This window comes from Malania oleifera, chromosome 11 (assembly GCF_029873635.1).
Source record: "Malania oleifera isolate guangnan ecotype guangnan chromosome 11, ASM2987363v1, whole genome shotgun sequence".
In the NCBI taxonomy this organism is placed as follows: domain Eukaryota; kingdom Viridiplantae; phylum Streptophyta; class Magnoliopsida; order Santalales; family Ximeniaceae; genus Malania; species Malania oleifera.
This window is the reverse complement of record NC_080427.1, coordinates 32,718,256-32,736,917: the sequence shown is the minus strand read 5'-3', so window position 1 is coordinate 32,736,917 and position 18,662 is coordinate 32,718,256. Positions and strand designations below refer to the sequence as shown.

At 35.1% G+C, this 18,662-nt stretch overlaps 3 protein-coding genes across 3 annotated transcripts; 1 reads left to right on the top strand and 2 right to left on the bottom strand.

Annotated features, from left to right (window-relative positions):
• Positions 1-548: 548 nt before the first annotated feature.
• LOC131167907 (uncharacterized) lies at positions 549-6,453 on the bottom strand. Its single transcript, XM_058126972.1, has 3 exons — positions 6,052-6,453; positions 2,146-2,410; positions 549-995 (listed from the first exon to the last, which is right to left on the bottom strand). Exons 1-3 carry the CDS (start codon positions 6,305-6,307, stop codon positions 761-763), a joined length of 756 nt encoding a protein of 251 aa, XP_057982955.1. The 5' UTR covers positions 6,308-6,453; the 3' UTR covers positions 549-760.
• A 1,476-nt stretch (positions 6,454-7,929) lies between these two features.
• On the top strand, positions 7,930-9,993 carry LOC131168445 (lycopene beta cyclase, chloroplastic/chromoplastic). The gene has a single exon (XM_058127874.1). It carries the CDS (start codon positions 8,346-8,348, stop codon positions 9,858-9,860), a length of 1,515 nt encoding a protein of 504 aa, XP_057983857.1. The 5' UTR covers positions 7,930-8,345; the 3' UTR covers positions 9,861-9,993.
• A 3,324-nt stretch (positions 9,994-13,317) lies between these two features.
• LOC131168446 (putative UPF0481 protein At3g02645) lies at positions 13,318-15,128 on the bottom strand. The gene is made up of 2 exons (XM_058127875.1): positions 14,899-15,128; positions 13,318-14,781 (listed from the first exon to the last, which is right to left on the bottom strand). The coding sequence occupies exons 1-2, from the start codon at positions 14,913-14,915 to the stop codon at positions 13,341-13,343; spliced, it is 1,458 nt and encodes a 485-aa protein (XP_057983858.1). The 5' UTR covers positions 14,916-15,128; the 3' UTR covers positions 13,318-13,340.
• Between the last annotated feature and the right edge of the window lie 3,534 nt (positions 15,129-18,662).

The following is an 18,662-nucleotide window of genomic DNA, read 5'->3' as shown; positions in this document are numbered from 1 at the left end:
AGCCCCAAAATTAGAAAACAACTTGTCCTTTTGTGATTATTTAAAATTTGAAAAAATAAAAATAAAAATTATTTTGTATAAAAACAAAATTTTTTATTTTCAGCCTTTCTGGTACAAATTTTGAAAATTTTAAAAATCAGCTAAAGTTTTTTCTAATTCTTCAAAAAATAAAAATTGGGAAGAACAAAAACAGAATTTTTTTTTTTCAAAACCAAACAGTCCCAAATTTATCAACATTAGAAAAAATTGCTTTCAGAAAGATACAATTCCAAATTCATCATAAATCTTACTAAAGTAAAAACAAAGCATGATCCAACTCTGATCAGCAGTAAATTGTCTTGGTTTCCAATGCTGTTATGGTCTAAAAACTACTCAGGATTCAGAAATCACCATGGATAATTGTTGTGATCTTTCCTGAAAAAATAAAAAGGTGAAAAAAATGCATGCTGGAACTGTTATAGCTCATTAACATCTCTCTCTCTCCACTGCATGCTTGCACAAGGTAAAAAAGAAGAAGGATAAACAGAATAAAGAAAGGGAAAGCAACAAGACACAAAGCAGCACTCCAGTGCATGTCTCAAACTAAACGTGCATAGAAGTAAAACATTACATTTCAGGAGGGCAAATCTCATGCATGTATCCTTAGAGCATGCTGAAACTTAGGTCACAACCATAAGTTATAAGAGCTCACAGCAGAAAATATGAATTTAGTACTATACAAAGCTCATGCCCTCACGACAAGCTATATAGATAGCCAGACTTAAGATGTGCAATCCCTAGATATCCATCTCTCTTCATACCTCCCAAACGTATAGGCTGTCAATGGAATCTCTGTTAAGTGAAGCGGGTCTGGTTCGATTCCATAGTCTGTCAGCGGTCTATGCTCAAGAATATCATCATGATTTTTCACAAATTCGGGGATATCAACCTCTCCCTTCTTTATGTCATCCCAAAGGTATTGCAGGCGGCTAATGTACTTTATTTTCCAGTAGAGACTGCAATAAAAAGAACATGATGAGCACAATGCATATGCTAATTTTAATTCACAATTACAAACTAGAGAAGTTTGGTGATGTACAACCAGAATGAAGATGGTGGAGGAGGATGGAGAGAGAGAGAGAGAGAGAGCAAAACACTTACATTTTATTCATTTTAATTAGCTCAATCTCATTTCGGTACAATAGACCTTATTTATAAACTCTAACCTAGTGTTTGGGATCTTAGGATCAGATCTTGATTTGGATTTAGTGTGGATTTGAACAAAGCATAATACAAAATCATATTGAATTTCATACAAACCAAATTGAAGACTCGAAATCCAAGCTTTCAAACACAACCATAGAAACTTACTCGACAAGTACACACCTCCAAAATACAAGCCTTGCTGCAATTAAACTAGGACTCAAATTTCTCTAAACTGAAAAAAACAATTCCCATAGCCAAAGTGACCAATCAAATTTTAGTAATATCTGAATTACAAAAGTACCTTCTGATGAGACATAACAATCACAATACAGGGGAACATCCAAATAATCCTAAATTAACCCACAACCAATATTTTCTTATCTTCCTCAAGATGACTATTTCCCGCAGGGTATTATACAAATTCGGCAACTACTTCCCAGAACACAAAAGCCAAACTTTTCTGCAGTCATATTTCTCACTTCTTCAACTTAAGCAAATATCATGTGAAAAAAAATTCATGACGAATTAAGACAAAGAATTGGGGAATAGCATTGGAGAAATTAAATAAAAAAGGGAGCAAAAACTGATCCAAATAATTCATGGGAATGAGATTATTTTAAGAACAGAAGAAAGAATTTCCAATAAGATGATTCCTTATCTTCAAATATCATTTTAAGGATCTTTTTTTGGTTACTGCTGCATTTGCTTTTTCAAGAAACCACTGCATCACCATATATAAGCATTTCATTGGCAGGTCCTATGATCATAAACGCACCACATATCTTAACTCCAGACACCACTACCATTAAGAAACCATTCTTCCTAATACTTCCAAATAGACAATTAAAGTTTATGACGGACTTATCTGAATCAATGCTTGTTGAAACACAAATTCATGTAGTAATAACACGTCCAAGTAATCAAGTTATGTGGCCCCCAAAACATCAAGAAACCACTCACCCTCCACTTAAGAAGAAACGACCAACGGTGGCAAAAAGAACCCTTGAGCGCAGCCCAGGATGTATGAAGTACACAACTTGAAGCCTGTCTTTGAAGTCAGACGGAAGTTCTTCATATATCCACCGCAGCATGGTCATGCCAGGAGAGTTGTCATCCTTCTGCACAGTGCTATGCATGTAAACAATGCAGAATGGTCCTTCTGGAAACTCACTGAATATTTTGTGAAATATATATTTTTTCAGCCGTTCCCCACTGACAACAGAAGCTGGATATCACAAGGAAAAAGAAAATGTTTCCTTAGAATATTAAATTAACCCTGAAGGGGGACATAATAAATATCAAAATAGAGGGAAAATTTTAGACAAGTTGGCCCCTGTAAGTCCAACCCAAATACATAAGTATCAAAGGGAAAAAAGGATGGTGTAGAAAATGGGGGAGCATACAACCAGAGAAGGCACAACAATAAGTAATGTTAAAATTTATTTCTTGAAATCCTAGAAAGAGTTCACCAATAATTGCATAAGAATCCTTTGATTGATCGTTAATTTTCCTGTCTTTGGAGTGTCTGCCTTCAGTCTCAAGCCGAGGCAAAACCTTAACATTCGCCTATATGATGGACATGGATGACATTCAAAGTATATTATGCATTGAGAAATTGGTTTCTTTCTAACAGCATGATTTTAAAGAAGATGCACAGCACAGACCATTTGCCACCAAAAGCATCATAGAAAATGGTATCAACCACCAATGCGGAAGAAAATAAGATCTTCCTTCCACCATATAAGAGATCAAACAACCTTTTTCCATGAGCAGGACTTTAAAGAAGAGGCACAGCACAGACCATTTACCATGAAAAGCATCATGGAAAATGGTATGAAGCACCAATGCAGAAGGAAATAAGATCTTCCTTCTACCATATAAGAGATCAAACAATCTTTTTCCATGAGCAAGCATAGTTGGCTACTCATGGCTGCAATGCTAAATCACAAGAAAACTACCCTACGTTCCAACTTTTCTTGTGGTTACTTTAATCAATTGTTAAACAATTAGATAGCAATTATTCATGATATAAAGAAATTGAAGTGCTCTTTAGAATCCTATGTCAACTTCTAGTCTACTGAAGTACAATTGGCAAACAAGTGCCCTTTTTTATGAACCAGACATAGGGTCTCTTAAGGTCTAATCTACTCTCATCTTTCAATACAGGATATCCAATAACAAACATAGACCCATTTTCGCTTTTATACACAAGGAAAGGTACTAATCCATCACTGTGAACAAGGCCGTTACAGAAACTAGCTGTCACCAACTCAGCATATATCTGTAACTGCAGCACAAATTAAAATCCAGCATGATTTCATATCACAGTTTGGTGATAACTGCATCTCTGGTTGATGGTCTCATCCTAGATGAAATTTAACGATTCACTTCATTCAGGAAATCTTTAAAAATTTCAGAGAATGTAGACTATGAATCTTAATACTTACTTTTAGTTCGTCTCGAGAATCTTATGTGACTAGCATCCAAGGTTCTCTGGAATCCACTATTGCAGTTTTTTTTTTTTTACTCACGATTCGCATGGGGCAACTTCCAATTACTATGTAAACTTCTAGTCTACTAAAGTACAATTGGCAAGCAAGTGCCCTTCTTTATGAACCAGACATAGGGTCTCTAACGGTCTAATCTACTCTCATCTTTCAATACAGGATATCCAATAACAAACGTAGACCCATTTTCGCTTTTATACACAAGGATAGGTATAAATCCATCACTGTGAACAAGGCCGTTACAGAAATATATCTGTAACTGCAGCACAAATTAAAATCCAGCATGATCTCATATCACAGTTTGGTGATAAATGCATCTCTGGTTGATGGCCTCATCCTAGATGACATTTAATGATTCACTTTGTTCAGGAAATCTTTAAAAATTTCATAGAATGTCGACTATGAATAATACTTACTTTTAGTTTGTCTCGAGAATCTTATGTGACTAGCATCCAAGGTTCTCTGGAATCCACTATTGCTGTTTTTTTTTTTAAAATCACGATTCACATGGGGCAACTTCCAATTCCTACGTCAACTTCTAGTCTACTAAACTACAATTGGCAAACAAGTGCCCTTTTTTATGAACCATACATAGGGTCTCTTACGGTCTAATCTACTCTCATCTTTCAATACAGGATATCCAATAACAAACATAGACCCTTTTTCGCTTTTATACACAAGGATAGGTATAAATCCATCACTGTGAACAAGGCCGTTACAGAAACTGGCTGTCACCAACTCAGCATATATCTGTAACTGCAGCATAAATTAAAATCCAGCATGATCTCATATCACAGTTTGGTGAAAACTACATCTCTTGTTGATGGCCTCATCCTAGATGACATTTAACGATTCACTTCATTCAGGAAATCTTTAAAAATTTCAGAAAATGTAGACTATGAATCTTAATACTTACTTTTAGTTCATCTCGAGAATCTTATGTGACTAGCATCCAAGGTTCTCTGGAATCCACTATTGCTGTTTTTTTTTTTAAAATCATGATTCACATGGGGCAACTTCCAATTCCTATGTCAACTTCTAGTCTACTAAAGTACAATTGGCAAACAAGTGCCCTTTTTTATGAACCATACATAGGGTCTCTTACGGTCTAATCTACTCTCATCTTTCAATACAGGATATCCAATAACAAACATAGACCCTTTTTCGCTTTTATACACAAGGATAGGTATAAATCCATCACTGTGAACAAGGCCGTTACAGAAACTAGCTGTCACCAACTCAGCATATATCTGTAACTGCAGCATAAATTAAAATCCAGCATGATCTCATATCACAGTTTGGTGAAAACTGCATCTCTTGTTGATGGCCTCATCCTAGATGACATTTAACGATTCACTTCATTCAGGAAATCTTTAAAAATTTCAGAAAATGTAGACTATGAATCCTAATACTTACTTTTAGTTCGTCTCAAGAATCTTATGTGACAAGCATCCAAGGTTCTCTGGAATCCACTATTGCTGTTTTTTTTTTTTAAATCACGATTCGCATGGGGCAACTTCCAATTCCTATGTCAACTTCTAGTCTACTAAAGTACAATTGGCAAGCAAGTGCCCTTCTTTATGAACCAGACATAGGGTCTCTTAATGTCTAATCTACTCTCATCTTTCAATACAGGATATCCAATAACAAATGTAGACCCATTTTCGCTTTTATACACAAGGATAGGTATAAATCCATCACTGTGAACAAGGCCGTTACAGAAACTAGCTGTCACCAACTCAGCATATATCTGTAACGGCAGCACAAATTAAAATCCAGCATGATCTCCTATCACAGTTTGGTGATAACTGCATCTCTGGTTGATGGTCTCATCCTAGATGACATTTAACGATTCACTTCGTTCAGGAAATCTTTAAAATTTTCAGAGAATGTAGACTATGAGTCTTAATACCTTTAGTTCGTCTCGAGAATCTTATGTGACTAGCATCCAAGGTTCTCTGGAATCCACTATTGCAGTTTCTTTTCTTTTCTTTTTTTTCTTTTTCTTTTTCTAAATCACAATTCGCATGGGGCAACTTCCAATTCCTAAGTATAGGATTTCAAGCACAAAATTCCTTAAATCAAACACCTAATTAGTTCAACGATTAATTAGGTAAACTCAGAACAAGAACATCAAGTAAGCAATTTAAAACCCTGATGCACTTACCCTCTCCCATATCACGATTTCAAAACAACCAAATTTGCTTATATTTTGGGTTGAACAAGAACCAAGACAACCCACTTTAACTAAACCACTATGCGGCAAAAAAGAAACACAAATGAAACCCAAATATCGATAAAAAGACAGAAACCATAAATCCTACGTATTGATTTGAGGATTGAGAGATGAGAAAGGGACCTGGGAAGAACTTCCCTACGATGCGCAGTATACGGTTACCACATCTGTCGGAGCCTTGGGCGCAGGCGAACTGTAGGAAATCAAGATCGGAGAAGTCTTCGTCAGCGAGGTAAGAGGGACAGTCTTGCCAGTTCTCTTGAGGCTCTTCAGGTTCTTCCGTTCCTCTTTCAGATGGGGTTAAGAAGGGCCGAGCATCCATACCCAGATCAGATGCCAACACCACCACCAAAAAATCATCGGGCGATGAACTCCCCATCTCCGATACTCTCCCGGCTGGCGCCTCAAAAGTTTTCTGTTTTTCGTTCTGGTCAGTCTGTGCGCCGAAGAAATTTGGTTGCGGATAAGGACGGGGAAATTAAGTACGCTGGGCACGTGAGCACGAGCATGCTTTTGAGCTTTCCAAACTAGAGAAAGTAGTAAAATTAGTAGGTTAATAATCAAATATTTGAATTTTATTTATTTATTAGATAAGAACTCCCGTCACTAATAAATTTTTCGGATCTCTTGGTGGGACACCAAACTTACATATCAGCGTCCTCCTCCTAGGTCTCTCTGATCAGATAAAGTTCAGAAAGCGGACACGACTTCCTCAGTTGGGCGTTCAACCAACTGTTAAATGATTGAATGTTTAAAATGTAACATGGATGAGTATTCTAATATAATAATTATATAATAAATTAAAATTTTATGGCTTAAAAATATTTTGAAATAAAAAATTTTTAAATTTTTTATCGGAGAAATTGTGAAAGAAATAAAATCAATGTATATTGTAAATAGGAAAATATAAATTTTATTATGCATGTTATTAATTTTTAAGTTTTTAAAAAATTAATCATAGCATAAATATTTTTTTATTTTAATAGTATTTTATTTTTAATTTTTTTTTCTTTTTCTTAAGCAAAATTCTTGATCGAAATAATTAAATAATATTTTTGAATAATATTTGTTTTGAAACAGAATAAAAAAGTGAGCATGCTCACATTTGGAACAAAAAAAATTAAATTAAGCGAGAAAAACATGTGAAAACTTTTCTGAACATAAAAAAGAGAAAAAAATCTTTTAGATGCAAACAGTATTGATGGTAACTATATTAATCTTTTATTAATTAATACACTTTTAGTAAAATATGTGATTGATCGACTTGAATACAAGCGAAGATTATTAGTCATATATCTTAAAATTTAATTAATTCATTACGATATTAGTTTTTATTATAATTAATCATTAAGGACAAGTTAATTTTTCACATTATACAAAAATAGTATTAGCTAAATGACTAAGTTTGCATAATTTAAATTTAGGAGATAAGTTTTTAAGATGGTTAAGAATATAAGACTTATATGTTCCAAATAGTAAAATGTTTTTAGTCCTAAAAAATTGTAGCGCTTAAAATACAAATTGTAATTGAATATGCCTATAATCAATATATTTTGGACTTCCATGGCTTATTATTAAATGTCATTACTTTATATTTGTGAGTATGAATTTTATATCTTAAATTTGGATAAAAAGTAATATAAAATTGTATTGAATTTCTTATAAATCCAGATAAATTCAAATTTTATATGTCAAATCTATACTCTAAAACACTATCATATAGTATGTTTGAAATTGGATAAGGTACAACATCCAATAATGTAACATGGTCGCTAACACCATGCCCAATGTACATTATCTGATTTTAATAAATAAATAAAAAAAATAGTACCACTCACATATAAATTAATATAAAACAGGTATTTGGATACTTGGAATAATTTTTTTTTTTTTTTTGTAATTTCCTAAGATATGGGCCCAGAGCCCTTGCCCTCCTCCCTCCTACTGCCACGTGGGCCGTGAGTGATCAGTTGAATTTCCCATCCAGAAATTAGTGGCGCACCACGGCTTGTTGCTGCGGTCGGCCACACAACCTTTACCTTTAAACCGGATCTTTCCGTGCGCTCGTTAGCCGCATCAAGTTGGACTTCGTCGGAGTCCCTAGACGTCCGGTCGTCTGTAAGTCAGCGTCTCTCTGTTTTCTGCTAATTCAGTAGATAGCTTTAGTTCCTGAAGGTTAAAAGACCTATATCACTTCATTCTGCAACACTAGCAAATGTTTGCTGTAATTTTGGTTATCTCCAAGACCCGCTTCAGATTTTATGGCTCTTTGCGCACCCTGCCTTGAATTTGCTGGAAACTGATTTGTTACATGAATTGACAAAATCTCGTACCAAAATTTTATTTGCAAGCATTTGTGGAGACCCAGGTTGGTTTTTTTTTTTTGAAGGAATATTTCAAAACCGTAGTAGAATTTCATGGATACTTTACTCAAGACTCATAACAAGCTTGAATTTCTACACCCAGTTCATGGGTTTGTGGAAAAACTGAGCAATTTAAGCCCTTCAAGGATTCAGAACAAGGAGCTTAGATTTGGCCCCAAGAAACCTCATCTAAAATGTGTTAGGAATGGTTGTGTCAAGGCCTGCAGTAGTGCCCTTTTGGAGCTTGTTCCAGAAACCAAGAAGGAAAACCTTGAATTTGAGCTTCCTATGTATGATCCATCAAGGGGTGTTGTGGTGGACCTTGCAGTAGTGGGAGGCGGCCCTGCAGGGCTTGCGGTTGCACAGCAAGTTTCAGAGGCAGGACTATCAGTTTGCTCGATTGACCCATCTCCCAAATTGATTTGGCCCAATAATTATGGTGTTTGGGTGGATGAGTTTGAGGCCATGGATTTGCTTGATTGTCTTGACACCACCTGGTCTGGTGCTGTTGTATTTATTGATGACGGATTAAGAAAAGATCTCAATAGGCCTTACGGGAGAGTTAATAGGAAGCATCTAAAATCAAAAATGATGCAGAAATGCATTGTAAATGGTGTTAAGTTTCATCAAGCTAAGGTCATAAAAGTTATTCATGAGAAATCCAAATCTCTGTTGATTTGCAATGATGGCATCACAGTTCAGGCTGCCATAGTTCTTGATGCGACTGGTTTTTCTAGATGCCTTGTTCAGTATGATAAGCCCTATAATCCTGGTTACCAGGTGGCTTACGGGATTTTGGCTGAGGTTGAAGAACATCCATTTGATTTGGATAAGATGGTTTTCATGGATTGGAGAGATTCACATCTAAGCAACCGCCAGGACTTAAAAGAGAGGAATAACAGGATCCCCACTTTTCTGTATGCAATGCCCTTTTCATCTGAGCGGATATTTCTTGAAGAAACTTCCCTTGTAGCTCGGCCTGGAGTACCCATGGAAGACATTCAAGAAAGAATGGTGGCTCGGTTAAAGCACTTGGGTATAAAAGTTAAGAGCATTGAAGAGGATGAGCGATGTGTCATTCCAATGGGTGGTCCTCTTCCAGTTCTCCCTCAAAGAGTTATTGGAATAGGTGGTACAGCTGGCATGGTGCACCCTTCGACTGGATATATGGTAGCTAGGACTCTAGCAGCAGCTCCAATTGTTGCAAATTCTATAGTTCAGATCCTTGGTTCTAATGGAAGCTTTTCAGGAAGTGAATTGTCTAAAGAAGTTTGGAAAGATTTATGGCCCACAAAAAGGAGGCGGCAAAGGGAATTCTTCTGTTTTGGTATGGATATTCTGCTGAAGCTTGATTTACAAGGCACAAGAAGGTTTTTTAATGCGTTTTTTAATCTAGAACCCCGTTATTGGCATGGATTCTTGTCATCTCGTCTTTTTCTTCCTGAGCTTCTATTTTTTGGTCTTTCATTGTTTTCTCATGCGTCTAATACGTCTAGGATTGAGATTATGGCAAAGGGTACTCTTCCTCTGGTAAAAATGATCAACAACTTAATACGGGATATGGACTAGGATGTTATTTGTATTCTTTGTCCAGTAAATGTAATGCACCTGCATTTAAAAGTTCATATTGCTTACCCTTGCTCAACATTGTTTATGTAAACTCATAAAACAGCTGTTATTTAATTCTTACTACCTTGCTTTCTATGCTTGCATTGCTTCTGTTGGAGATGGCTGCTGTAAATGCCATGAATCCTGCTTACCCATGATATGTGAAAAATAAATGTGCAAACACAGAGTGGAGGAACCAGGTTTTGCTAGAATAGCTAGTGGTCAACAATTTATGATTTCCTACTTGGATTTTCTAAAAAATAGTGCTGTGCAACCTCCATAGCTTAGCTAATAAAAGTGAAGATGCAAGCTGTCAGTTTGACATTGTGAGAATATGATTTTCCTGTTTTCTGAAGATAGCATTTTCAGCTATGCTGGTAATGGATACTACAGCTAAGGTATATATGCTGGTATTGAATAATGGAGCTAGAAATAATGAACTTGCAAAAAAGTACAAGCTTCTTAAGCCTGGACTACATTTATTGAGTCTGTGATCACTTGAGAAGAAATAGAAAATAAAAGGTTGTGAAAAAGAATTTCTTGCTTTATTTATTATTTTTCTAAAAACGGGCTAAATTGACAACCAAAATATCATGAGAGCATTTAGAATATGGGTTTCATGAACATTATAGACAGGTCATGGGTTTCATGAACATTATAGACAAGTCATTTTTCTGGCTTTTCAAATTCATCTGTAGTAATTTGTAGAATAAGAAGCAACGCTTCGAGAGAGAGTGAGAGAAAGGCAACCAAAGAAGAAATTGTTGATTTAGGTGTAATCCCAAGAGGGGGGTTGAATTGGGTATTTTAAAAATTCTTTGAAAACTTATTTATCAATCAATCCCTATTTCTATATTTAACTAATTAATGGCTGGAATTTGATGCTAATTTGAATTACTAAATCAATGAATTCCTTTTTACCCAATTAAATGCGTGTAAAATTATTCAACATACACAAGCAAGCAGGAAATTGAAATACGATGCGGAAAATGAAAAGGATAAGGGAAGAGAGAATGCAACCACGATTTTACGAGGTTCAGCCAACCCGGTCTACGTCCTCGCCTTGAACAACCCACTCAAGGATTCTACTATAATCCCTGCTCCTTAAATTTGGACGAAACTTCCCTTACAATCCGCTGCTTACAAGAGGTACAACTTCCTCCTCACACCGGGTTTACAACCCAAACCGTGTTTACAATTTAGGCTCAAATATGCAAACACTCAATGTTGCTTCTAACAAAAGCTGGTGAGTACAATTCAAAATCCTAGTACATTGACATATGAGGTAACTTGAAGCTCAGAATGTTTGGAAACGATACAATCGTTTATGTATGATATGCTTCAACACACAAATACTCTTTTTATGAAATCTCCTAAATAAAGATATATTTAAGCACTTTGGAGAATTTTAGGGTTCTAGTTCACTTGGTAAAAATGCACAAATATATCTTTTGTGAACTTATCAAAAAGCTTTGAAGATTATATCAATTACAATCAAAAAGGTTCCTTTCAAATATTCAATCTTAACACAATCTTTGTTATATGCAAGCATGTATATATATATATAATGATGTTCAACACTCACAAACTGAATATATTGTTATTCAGAAAAATATCCCTCAATAAAATGTATATTTATAAAAACCAAGGATATTTAATCAAGCGTTAATATATCTAAAATATAGATCTTTTAACAACCACACACTAGAATCAAATCTTTTTAACCAATAAAAAAAAACTTAATCAAGTAGTGAGATTATCCAAATAATTTATGTGAAAATATACTCACTATCAATCACCCGGCTTATTTCAACAATAGATTTGGAATGAGAAGTTCTTTGAAAAATATATTTACTCTTGAATCAAACACTATTCAATCAATAGTTAAAACCTTTTTCAAGTAATGATCTTGAAAAAAAATATTTATATGTATATGCACATTCAAAATCAATTTTTCTAATGATATTCAATAACAAGTAATGAGTTGAGAAACTCTTGTAAATATTAACTTGAATGATCAAACCTCAATACCAAGTTGACAATCAAGATGTATAAGAGAGATCCTTTGAGATTCTGAGTTGATTTGCCCAAGTTCGATGAGTAGAAGTTGAAGTGTAGGCAATCGTATAGCAATGAGAGCAAGTTTCTCAATATTCTTTCAATAAGATGTGTTCTTCTTTTCTTGTGTGTCTTAGCTTCATTCTAGGGTTTAGATATCCAGTATATATAGTGTCTTACCCTTAGGATTAATCTCAGTCGTTGGATCAAAGAAATGGCTCGCGAGTTCATCTAATAAAAATCACAATTTTAAGTTTCCCACAAGTTCAGGCTCCTGAGGCTGAACGCCCAGGCGACCGAAGTTCCTTAACCCTTTGAAAATTTAATTTAGGATGCAGGGTCAGGCGCCTAAGGATAGGGTCAGGCTCCTGAAGTGGTTCAGGTGCCTGAGGTTCCAGGGTCAGGCGACCGAGATGCCTCGGCCAACTTGTTGTGTTTTTCCATTAATTCTTTAAGCTACCAAACTTAATCTTCAGGCTCTTGAAGAAATTCTTCAGGCTACTGAGGGTGAGTTCAGGCTACTGAAGTCCCATTTTTCTCAATTTTTTTTTTTTTTTTAATTTAAAAATCTATTTTACTTTCTTTCTTGACTCTTTTATAAAGGTACTTTTCAAGGTTTTAAGAATATTTCTAAGTCCATAAAAGTCTCCTAATGATATACATGAAATGCATGAATTCTAAAATCATTCTAAGTTATGTTGAGCCTCAAATTAAATCATATGAAAATGTAAATACATAAGTTCTAAATACCCATTCCCAAGATGTTCTTGAACTTTGCCGCTTGCATCTTGATTCTTGTACTCTTTGATTTCCATGGAGCTTTTCAAAATGTATCAGCTTTACTTTATGGCTTTCATGACTCGTTATCTTTCCGTGCATGCTTAATATAGGTCCTGTTCACAAACTCAATGCACAGATCAAATACCAAGTGATTTGTCATTATCAAAACCGGATTGAACTCGTAGAGTCAACAGAAATCAAGGCTAACTTGACCACATATTGGTTATTTACTTGTTTGGAGTTCACATTCTTGTTTGGAAGGCCTAGAGAGGCGCATAGATATGTTCTTCACCATTGAATTATTGGGCATTGAGAAATAACTTCAGAGATTTACCTGAGGTGGCATAATGTCATAGAGTGCTTTTTTTATCATTTGAAGCTGGCCTGGACTATACACCAGTAGCCCTTCTCCCTCCATTCAACTTCCTACCCCTCCTAGGATTCGGAAGCCTTAAGCTATAGCTTATGGAATGTGAGAATTTCCACCTCGTTGAAGACCTAGTGGTGCTACCCAAAGATGGGTGGCCCATAGGGGAAGAAATCACAGAGTATATTCATTTGGAAAGTGCTTACACAAACATTAGATGTTCGAAAATGCATTCATTAAATATGCCGGTTGGGAATGGGGAATACTGTGAAGTAAGTTTGGATGATACTCAGAGCAATGATAAAAATAGCAGCAAAGAGAGCAACAACAGTCCAGGGGTTGCTAAAATGTTTGTCAACCACCTCAGCTATCCAAGTCTTCATCTTGCTGTTACAGTGTTTCTGAATGCATTCTTTAACTTCCTTGTACGTATCTAGGTTGTGCATTGAGAAAGCTGCGATCTCTTTGAACATTTCAAGTACTTCTTTGTCACTGCCAAGGAAGTTCAGTAGTATGCCTTGCGATCGTAGCTCTGCCACATCATCTGGGCGATTGATTAGCGAATTCATGAAATATATGTAGGAGGCGACTCCCATATCATTTGGAGTATTTGGACCCATCTCATATGCTATTAAGTTCAAAAATACCTGCTTGGTTTGAGGACCAATCACCTTTGGGGGAAGCATCAGCTGTCCATAGACACAGTTTGATTTGAACTTTATATTTTTCAGACAACGTGTGTTGCTTGGTTTGAAATGGATTCTCTTTGCTTTGAGTTCTGTGACTGAACAAAATAAGTCTGGATGATCCATTGCAGTGCCTTGAGTTTTCTTTTTTGATTTGAGCTGGTGGAGTTTGTAGGATTGTAGTTTTTGGTGATCTTTGCCGCATTCATGGAGGAGTTTTGACCGCAGAAATTCGAGAAGATGAAGGGGTTGAAGACACTGTGGGTCTCTTGCTTCTTCCTTTTGAGACTGAGCTTGTGGGAAGCTAGAGGCTAAAAATATATCATCGATGAATGTTTCAATCATTTTTGCCCCCTCATCTCCTTGGAATTTTAAGCTCATCAAGGCTTGGAGAACAAAAAATGGGATTTGGTTCTCTAGCAAAAACAAATCTGGAATCATGAGTGTCGATACCAAGAAGCCCAGATGATTGATAATCATGTGCTTCATTTCCAGCTTATTGTGGACTATGCAGTCAATCATCTGCAGAATGAAGCAGCTATCAAGAAACATCATCTGTGCAAATGCCTCATCGCTTAATTGATTTGTCGATCCTCCGACGTAAGAGTTCCTAGCATCACCGGCAACCTGCAAAATCTTGTTGTAGAAGGCATCAACTGGCTTGCCACTTTCCAAAACAAACTCCCGTGCAATAATGGGCTTAAATCTCTCCACCAGCTCAAGCTCAGGCTTGCCGTGGTGGTATGGACCGAGTGAATCCACAATAGGATTGTAGTATCTCCATCCATTCATTTGGAGAACTGGTGAAACTCTCTGTATTTGTGGTTTTGAAGATTGATTGTTTCTGTCATCCATTATCTGTCGTAGCCACTCATATCTGCTACTCGGAGGGCATGGGCGGCTTGCTTCTTCTGAAATTGCAATTTTATGAGTCGTTTTGTGCTCGTGCTTGTCTGTGGGTATGGTGCTGCAGCTGCCTCCTTGATGAGAGCTGCATGCATTTACCAGGAAATCTATGCATTCAGATTAGGTTCTGACTTCTGAACTGCAGTGAAATCATGAGTAGGAAAATGACTCCTCCCATATTTGAACTGTATAGAAAACTAACCTGTTATAGAAAAACATGGTTTCCTCGTCAGATGAGTGGGTTTCAGGTGCAAGGTTTCAAGTATCTGTTGTGTTATAGCTTTGATACCAAGAGAGAGAGATGATAAATATAACTGTAACCTTTGGGTGGAGCTGGATGAACAACCACTGCTTATGTTGAAAGTCTTGAGTTTGAATTCTAGAGAAGTTCGACGTAGTCTAAATAACCTTAGTGAACTAAAATAAACAATCAAAATAAATGGTTTCAATTCACACAAATTTAACTATCCGGGGAATTAATTAATTAATTGTCGCCCCTATCACAAAATGGGGTCAACGTCAAACGTCCAGGGTGACTGAGCTGCTGGGCGTGGCTCTTGGTCTGAATTTAGAATTGGTCCAGTTCCCACTTCTCTATAAGAAAAATTAAATCTTAATAACATGTAAAATTAAATTTTATTAATAAATATATTATATATATTTTACTTACTTGCATAATCACACATAAGAATGTAATTTTTTTTTATTTTATATTTTTCTTTCTTTTTCTAGAAGTTTTTAAGTTTTAAACAGGGACTTAATAAATTTAGAACGATAAATGATAATAAAATAATAATAGGATTAAGATCAAAATGGATAGAGAGAATCATACAAATTAAAAATCAATTGCAGTAAAATTTTTATTTTTTTATTTCTGTTTTTGAATATGTTGAGGTTTAGGCTACATAGTAGGAGATAGACCAATTTATCATCCATCCAATTTTTATTTTTTTTTTTCTCTTTTCAAAATTAGAATGGATACCATAAGCCATATGGTCTCGTATGGAACTTAAATCTATAAATAAAATTTTTATTTTACATATAATTAATATTTAATTTTTTTTAATCTTTAGTCATATTTAAATAAATTTTGATTTTTAATAGTATTTAATAGGGAAGAAAAAATTAAGATAAAATTTGTTTCCTCTTTATTTTCCTTTCTTTTCCTATTCCCAAGTAAAATCCTTTATTTCTGTTTGGATAAAAAATTTTGATTGGAAAAAGGAAAGAAAATGAAAATAAGGAAGAAACTCATTTTTCTTTATATTTTTCTTCTCTATTAAATATATCAAAAATAAAAAATTATTTTAATATGTCTAAAAATTTTTTAAAAAACTAAATATTAACTGTGTGTAAAGTTAAAATTTTGTTCATAGATTTGATATATATTTTATTTTCTTCCTTATTTTCCTTGATAACAAGCATGAAAAAGTGGATTCCTAGATATATTCTTTTTCTTTCCTTAATACTTTCCGAGTTCCAAACGGAGCCTAAGTGTGTGTTTGGATCAAGGATTTTACTTGGGGAAAAAGAAAGAAAGAAAATGAAATAAGAAACTTATTTTTCATTATATTTTTTTTTTTCTATTTTAAGTATTTAAAAATAAAAGTTTATTTTAATAGGATTAAAAATATTTTTAAAAAAAGTCAAATATTAATGATGTATATAATCAAAATTTTTTTTTTTGATAATATAGGAACTCCAGTCACCAACGAATCCTTCGGACCCCCTAGTGCGGTATCAAACCTACAAATCAATGTTCTCCATCCTCAGGTCTTGCTGATCAGGGTAAAGTTCAGATACGGACACGACTTCTGTATATCAGTTGGACGTTCGGTCAACTTGACTACCTTGTGAAAAACTTTGACTTCCGTGTTTCCTAATTCTAATTCGATGGATATGAACACAATGTAATCAATGATGTGAACAAAATGTAATGGGTTGAATGGTCAAGGGCCGGTGGGCAACAATTATTGGGTGCATAAACCTTCGGTGGCAAAAGGCCCACACGCTAAGCAGGACCATCGTAGTTGTATATTATATTATACTACTAAAAATATTATATTATAATTTTCCACTGTGTCAAATTTCATAATATTTAAGAGATTATTAATTTTAATTAAAATTGCACTCCTATTTATTGTGCTTTTCTTTCTCTTCAAATAATTTCATTTATTAACCTTTTTATTTTTTACTATTTCTTCTTTTCCAAATAATTCATCTCCCAACCCTTTTATCTCATACATCATTCTTTTTTTTTTTACTTTCTCACTCCACTTATATATATCTTTAGTGAAGAAAAAAGAATAAATAATAGTTCAAAAAAAAAGTCAAAAGACTATAATGACAAGTAGAACTCAATTTTTTAAAGAAACCCAAAATTGAAGACAGATTGTTGAAAAAAAGAGGTCATGACAATGATTTCACACCTGATTCAGCAACTATCCCAAATCAAGCAAGGGTTCAAGAGGAGAGCTCTCAATGTGTATGTCAAGTCGGGCGATCGAATCATCAATCCAAGTGACCAGATCATAGTGCCTGGCAATTTTCCATGGGGCAATTCTTGCGATGTTCGGTCGCTCGAACTAAAGGTCATAGTACCATACACAATAGTACTGTGTCTCACTATGGTCCACCGGAGTTCTCAAATCATGAATTACAATTTAACATTCACATTCAGTTCTGATTAACAATATGCACGCAAATAAATCCAATACATTTCAGTATTTCCAACATGTCATATATATATATCACAACTCAACTTAGTATTTTCATTTTACTCATGCCACACATTTCAAATAATAAGCATAATTATATCCCATTAAAATAGTAAGCCAACCCATGTTCATCATCCATTTTACTTAAGATACACATCAAATTATCTTCACAATTTTCAGAAAATACATTACTTTAATCATTCCATTTTCACAAATAATAGCTAATATCACAACCATAGGTTCAAAAACATCACAGTTCAAACAGTTGGTTTTTTCAAAATTCGCATGATAATTTTAGCTATGGGGTTGCTGAACGGAAAAATAGACATATACTTGAAGTAGCCCGGGCTTTAATGTTTACTACCCACATGAAACATTATTTTTGGGGCGATGCCATCTTAACAGCCACACATCTCATTAATCGAATGTCAAGTCGAGCACTCTCATTTGTCACTCCTCTTAAGAAATTTCAGGAAAACTTTCCTACTTCTCAACTCCCTTCCAGTCTCCCACTGAAAATTTTTGGCTATATTGCTTTTGTTCATGTCCATGCACACCATCGCAATAAATTGGATCCTCGTGCCATTAAATGTGTCTTCATTGGTTATTCACCTACCCAAAAAGGTTACAAATGTTATGATTCGGGCTCAAAACAGCTGTTCGTTAGTCTTGATGTCACCTTTTTTGAAACTACCCCTTATTTCTCAAAGCCCTCTCTTCAGGGGGAGAAATTGAGGAGTGAAGATCAGTTCTTTGATCCTTTTACTACTGAATCTACGGTTACTCCAGTTACTTCATTCCCTGATCCATCTATTTAGTCTTCCATTACATTACTTCCCGACTTGCCAAACACAACTGAACACTTACCCTCAGGGGGAGATGCAGGAGAACAAAACAACGCAGACATACTGGTTTACTCAAGAAAGCCGAAAACAAAGGAGAGGGAGAATCTCATACTTGAGGCACCAAGAGCGTTGGAACCGGTGATGGCTCCAAATAATCATGAGCCCTTGACTTATCCTGATCTGGTAATTGAGTCTTCCTCTAATAATTCTGCACCTGATGATATCAATCTACCTATTGCAATCAGAAAACAAACCAAGTCATGTACTTAATATCCTTGGTCGAAATACATGTCTTATAAAAGCTTGTCTATAGGATATCGTGCATTTGTCTCTAATATTGACAAGATGAAAGTACCAAAAAACATTCAGGAAGCTCTAGAAATACCTGAATGGAGAGAGGCAGT